The 5,291-nt window shown below is 42.7% G+C and overlaps 1 protein-coding gene across 1 annotated transcript in view; it reads left to right on the top strand.

The window, feature by feature from the left end:
- Positions 1-1,753: 1,753 nt before the first annotated feature.
- The window catches only part of LOC103797840 (calpain-5-like), a gene marked incomplete at its 5' end in the record, with an annotated part of 24,381 nt that continues 20,843 nt past the window's right edge, over positions 1,754-5,291 (top strand). Inside the window, 3 exons of the mRNA XM_009070075.1 lie at positions 1,754-1,885; positions 2,332-2,540; positions 2,920-3,112. Coding sequence (XP_009068323.1) covers positions 1,754-1,885; positions 2,332-2,540; positions 2,920-3,112 — 534 coding nt within the window. The remainder of the gene's footprint in view (positions 1,886-2,331; positions 2,541-2,919; positions 3,113-5,291) is intronic.

Here is a 5,291-nt window from a genome sequence, read left to right as displayed (position 1 = left end):
ATACAGCAGTGCTTAATTTCTTTCAAAACCAATTAAAGTTTTGGCTTCCTCTAGTGACAGAAAAGTTTGGACAATTTTAACCCCAATGGCTCCATTTATCCCTTCTTTATTATTCTAACAAAATAGCATTTTGAAAGGAAAAACAAAGCAGAAATTATTACTGCCAGAGATGCCTGGAAATGGGATGTGAAACTGGAATGTGTGCTACCACCATGAAGACCAAGTAGTCAACTAATGTCAATCCCTGCAACAGGCAACTGGGTTGATGTACATCAGCTGAAATGCCACCCTGAAGGCCCTGTTGCCATTCCATATCAGAGCATCCAGGCAGACTAAATGAATTTGTCCATGATGCTGATGAGCATCTTGTACATGGTCAGTTTTCCTCGTAGGCACCATTTTATTATTTGGATTTTTATTAAAGTCTGTTAATAAGCTTTGAAATTTCTCTAAGTGGAGACACATGTAAGAAATCCTGACAGAGGAACAGTGTCATGTAATGGTCAGTTACTTGTTTCCCAAGAGGCATGTAAAGTTTCAACTGTTATTTAATGAGAAAAGTCTCATGGCAAAAATATAATTTTCTCGAAGAAAATGGCAGCAGCTCCATGAATTCCATGCTGTGAGCTGACTTCAGGTGCCATTGGCTAAACCAGCCCAGGAAAACTAGCCTTCAGCTCAGCACTGAGGCGGTTCTTTCCTCTGAAAATAAGTTCATCTGGCACTGATTTGTTACAGCCGCATCAGAGGGAAGACTGCAAGGTTTACACATGCCTATGGTCTGTAGCCAGGCTTGGACTGCAGTCTTGGTATTTTGGGATCATCAGCTGTGATTACCAATGAATCGATGAGGTAAAGAGCACAGGTTCTTACTCTGCTGCTAATAGCAAACTGGAAAAACTGCAGTAAATATGGAATCTCCAGTTAAAGTGAGAGTGAGTGATTTATTCTGCATTTTTAATGCCTGGGTATAAGATAATTTCCTGCCTGCAGGAACTCTGCCTAGGGTTAATATACTGTGAAAGAGCAGAATTTCTTATCAGTGTCAGCTCTTCCATCCCTTCAGCCAGTCAGGAAAAGCAATGACAGGAGACTGTCACGAGCAATCACTGGGTTGAGACTGGCAGGTTCCATATCAGTTAAGGGACAGTCAGATTACCTGTTCATTGAAATGTTGTGTGAGAGGTTCTCTCTAGGACTACGAGAGCACATATGTATCATTTCAGCAGAACAGTATCTCAAAGGATTTCTGGGTAACAGACACAATACTGCTGCAAAAGACACCCCTGTGCCTTTCCCATGCTCTGTGATACTTAGAAGTGCTCCCCTTTGTGCCTTGAACTTCAGGCAAGGTAGGAAGAAGCAGGGAGGCATCACAGGAAGACCCAGCTATGCTTTGGTGGGAATCTGCATGTAAACAGAGATGGAGCCATGGAAGCAGTGGGAGAGGAGGAATGAGTTGTTCTAATAAGAGCCAGATGAGACTCAGAGAATGAGAGGTGTGTTTTGCAAACAAGCATTCTCTGCCTTCCTTGGTGTTGTCTGGCTGGGGTCATTGTGGGGTCATTGTAGTAACTTGGGCTGTTGGCAGAGGAAGGTTTCCAGGATGTCAGCCAAGGGACTGGCAATGAAGGAAGAAGAGTGTAGAGTTTAGGTGTCAGTAACATCATTTACTTCTGCTTTTCTTGATGAAAAGGATGCTGTGATCATTTCTGGAGTGGAGCCTCTAGTAATCTCCGGTTTGCTTTGCCAGGACCTCTGTGAAGACCCTCACCTATTTGTGAATGGAATCAGCTCCCACGATTTACACCAGGGCATCCTGGGCAACTGCTGGTTTGTGGCCGCATGCTCCTGCCTGGCGCTTAGGAAGAGCCTCTGGCAACAGGTAGGTGATTGATATGTGTGTGTGTGTAACAACAAAGCTGTTAAACCTTAGTTGTTTCCCTGCCTATCAGCCAAAGTCTTTTCCCTCTAGGACTAATAAGTGGTGAATTTTGGTGGATTCAAATCTTCCCTTTCTTTAACAGTTCATTTTTCATGTTATGAGACCTCCTCACTCCACTGTCATGATGAGCACCAGGAAAGAGATATAACAAACCCTGAGAGTACAATGAATGGCTTCTGTTTGTCTTTGCAATCAATTTAAATTTTACTTTCCTGAAAGATTTCACTTTGTACCACATTCACCCTCTTTTTTTACTGCTTCATCTGTTTAGAGTCAACTGCTCATGAAGCTGAATGCCAGCACAATGCATGCTCTAGGGCAGTCTGGTCTTGGAAAAATATCTAACATAATGCGCTTTGTGAACTTTCCCTTCCATGCTTTCTCAGGTGATTCCAGACTTTAATGAACAAGAATGGGACCCTAAAAACCCAGAGAAATATGCTGGGATTTTCCGGTTCCGTTTCTGGTGCCTTGGAGAATGGACAGAGGTGGTTGTTGATGATCTGCTACCAACAATGGATGGGAAGTTGATCTACTGCCATTCCAACATGAAAAATGAATTCTGGAGTGCACTGCTGGAGAAAGCTTATGCAAAGTATGAGCTGGTACATTGTCCTTCTAGTTCTTGGTGTTGCCCCTTCTATCCATCTGTTTGTTTTATCTTTGAACTCTATCAGACTTTCCATAGGTTTTAAGTTTGCTGCTAGTAGAGAACCTAAAAAGGGCTGAAAAGTCCTTCTTTAATCTGCATGGAGAAGGTGAATCATAAAGGAGTGCAATGCAGTCTACTTCAGCAGCCCAAAGCCTTAAGGATCCTAGAAACCAGGAAAGGTTTGTCTGCAATCTGCTGAGGGTTTTCTTGTTCTGTTTTGGTTTTTCCTTAGTGAGACACAAATATATTACCTACATTCAAGCCAAATTAGAAGTTTTGTAACAGCCCCGCAGTAACTGAGAATGTTCTGTGTTGCCTTCAGGCTGGCTGGATCCTACGAAGCCCTCGATGAAGGCAGTGCTGCAGATGCCATTGTGGATTTCAGTGGAGCAGTAGCAGAATCTATTGATTTGGTACAGGGCAAATATGGTGAGATTATTTCTGAGCAGATGAACCTGTTTCAAGACTTGCTGAAAGTGCATAAGAGAGGAGGGTTGATCAGCTGCTCCATTGCGGTATGTACAGAGAGCTGGATTTCAAGAGTTAATTTCATTGAAAAAGTTCTGGAAAAAATGCCATTGCTAGTATATCAAGTATGCCCTTCATTTGTAGGTTTTGGAAAAGCTTCTTATGAAGAAATCTACCAAGCTGGCAGTGCTGCCAGCCCAGTACAGCTCCAGGAGCCACTAAATACAATCACAAAACTGCAAAGCTGCTTATGCTGCCACTTCAGTGTGGGTCTGAAATGCTGTTCTTTCTGAATGGTCACAGTTGTGTACTGACCCGAGGTTAATCCACCTAGAATGCCCTAATTTACAGGCCATATGGCAGCATTCAGTTTCTTTATTCCTTAGGGAAATCTGTTTAGAGAAAACAGTTTTGCTGGTCCTGAGCTGAGACTTCTTGACTTTGGTTGTGATAGTGCAGTCAGCATAACAGTGAAGCTGAGCTGAAAGGTAGAGATCACCTGGTTATTCAGGTAGTACTGTTTGTTAATAATCTCCAGTAGAATTGAGCTGCAAAACTTGCCCACACTGTGAGGCAGGAAACCCAGGTGCCTACATTAGGAGGCCATGGACCTGAAGTTCCTTTAGTAGAGAGGAAATGGTTTCTGTGGAAGCTTTGCCTCTCTGTTCACTCGAGGTGCTGGAAAGTGGATGAGTAGCAGCACCCAAAAGGTGTTACATACTTCACAAATCACAGGCAGACAAGGGCCCTGCATAGCTCCTTGCCATAGGAGGGAAACCAGTGACCACTGGGCTTAACTCCCCTTCTATTCAAGTCTGCAATGTCAGGCCATGACTGGGTAGTGCCGAAATTCCCACCTTGTCAAAAGCTGTTATCGCCTGTGAAGGGTTAACAAACTGCCATGGCACCTGAATATTTTCTAAAAGATTGTTTTGAATGATATTCCAAGTACAGCCTGCACAAAGGGCCCTTCTCTAGGAGCTGTGGGGTTGGTGTCTAATTGCACTTCCTCCCATGCCTCCGATTCCCGTTTAAGACCTTAGCTAAGGCTGATCCTATGTGGACTAAGTTAAATAACTTCAACACTTTGCTTTAATTTTCCCGTCAGTGAAATGATGATCATATTGCAGTAGCACTTAACACTAATTAGGTGCTACAGCAATATACCTGTGGTGTAAGTGCTAAACCCACAGTAAAGTGGAGGACCCCAAGAGCTGGTGCATTTGGGAATTCTTGCTGGGAGTTGTGCAATTGTCTAGAACAACAGAAAATCAGTCATTTTGTTTGGAGGTGCCTGAGCACATTATGTGTTTAGCTGGCCCTGTCCATGCACTGTGCCAGTGCCATGGTACTGCAGAGGAACACTTGGTACCTTCTGCGAGATTAATCTGAATCTGAGAACTTAGCTGGGATAGAAGAGGAGTCCTGAACTGTCCTTCCAAGCACCATGAGGCAACAACTCACAAACAAATTCTTCTAGGTCTTTGGTGTTTGTTTTACCTATTTCACAAGGTCTGAATTTTATCTGAAAGAATTCCAACTGATTCTCTCAGTCCAGACTGGCAGACCAGACTTCCTGGTGTGAATTTTTGCTGTAAACAATTTTTTTCTGGAATGATAAGTTGCTCCCAAATGCTAAGTCAGTTCTATTTGTTAACGTGTATCTGGTGAGGAGACAGGCTAAGTACAGGGAGTTGTATTTTAAAAGGCAATTAATTAGTCAGTTGTAATGCTTTCACTTCTTCCTGGCATTATGTATCTGCCTGTCAAATTAAATACAAAACATTGACAGAGAGACCATTGCTAAGTTTGGCTTGGCTTCTCTGCATTTGTCACTTTATGATGTATTAGACACACAGTGAAGCTGGCTAGGTGTAGAATACTTAATACGCAAGTGGCTTCATTGCTGCCTTGCAAGCATGTCATCATTTTCCTTGGATTACTAAATAGCCCTGAGCATAACCATTTGGAAATCTGAACAGACAGTAGATATTTAAAGATCTAATTTAAATAAATAAATAACCAAATAAATAAATAAATAAATGCCTTCAGAATGAGGTGGAAAAGGCAGCCCAGCAGTAAGAAATGCCTGGGGGGTAATAGAGGCAACAAGAGAAGTCTCAGACTCCCTTGCTGTCAAGGACTCTTTGTTTGCTTTTAGTTGTGAAAAATGCAAGTGAAAGTGTTACACTGGAGAAAGCCCAAACCCATTGGAAATGTCAGGCA

Source organism: Acanthisitta chloris, unplaced genomic scaffold (genome assembly GCF_000695815.1).
Source record: "Acanthisitta chloris isolate BGI_N310 unplaced genomic scaffold, ASM69581v1 scaffold10662, whole genome shotgun sequence".
NCBI lineage: Eukaryota > Metazoa > Chordata > Aves > Passeriformes > Acanthisittidae > Acanthisitta > Acanthisitta chloris.
This window is presented reverse-complemented; position numbering and strand designations above follow the sequence as displayed.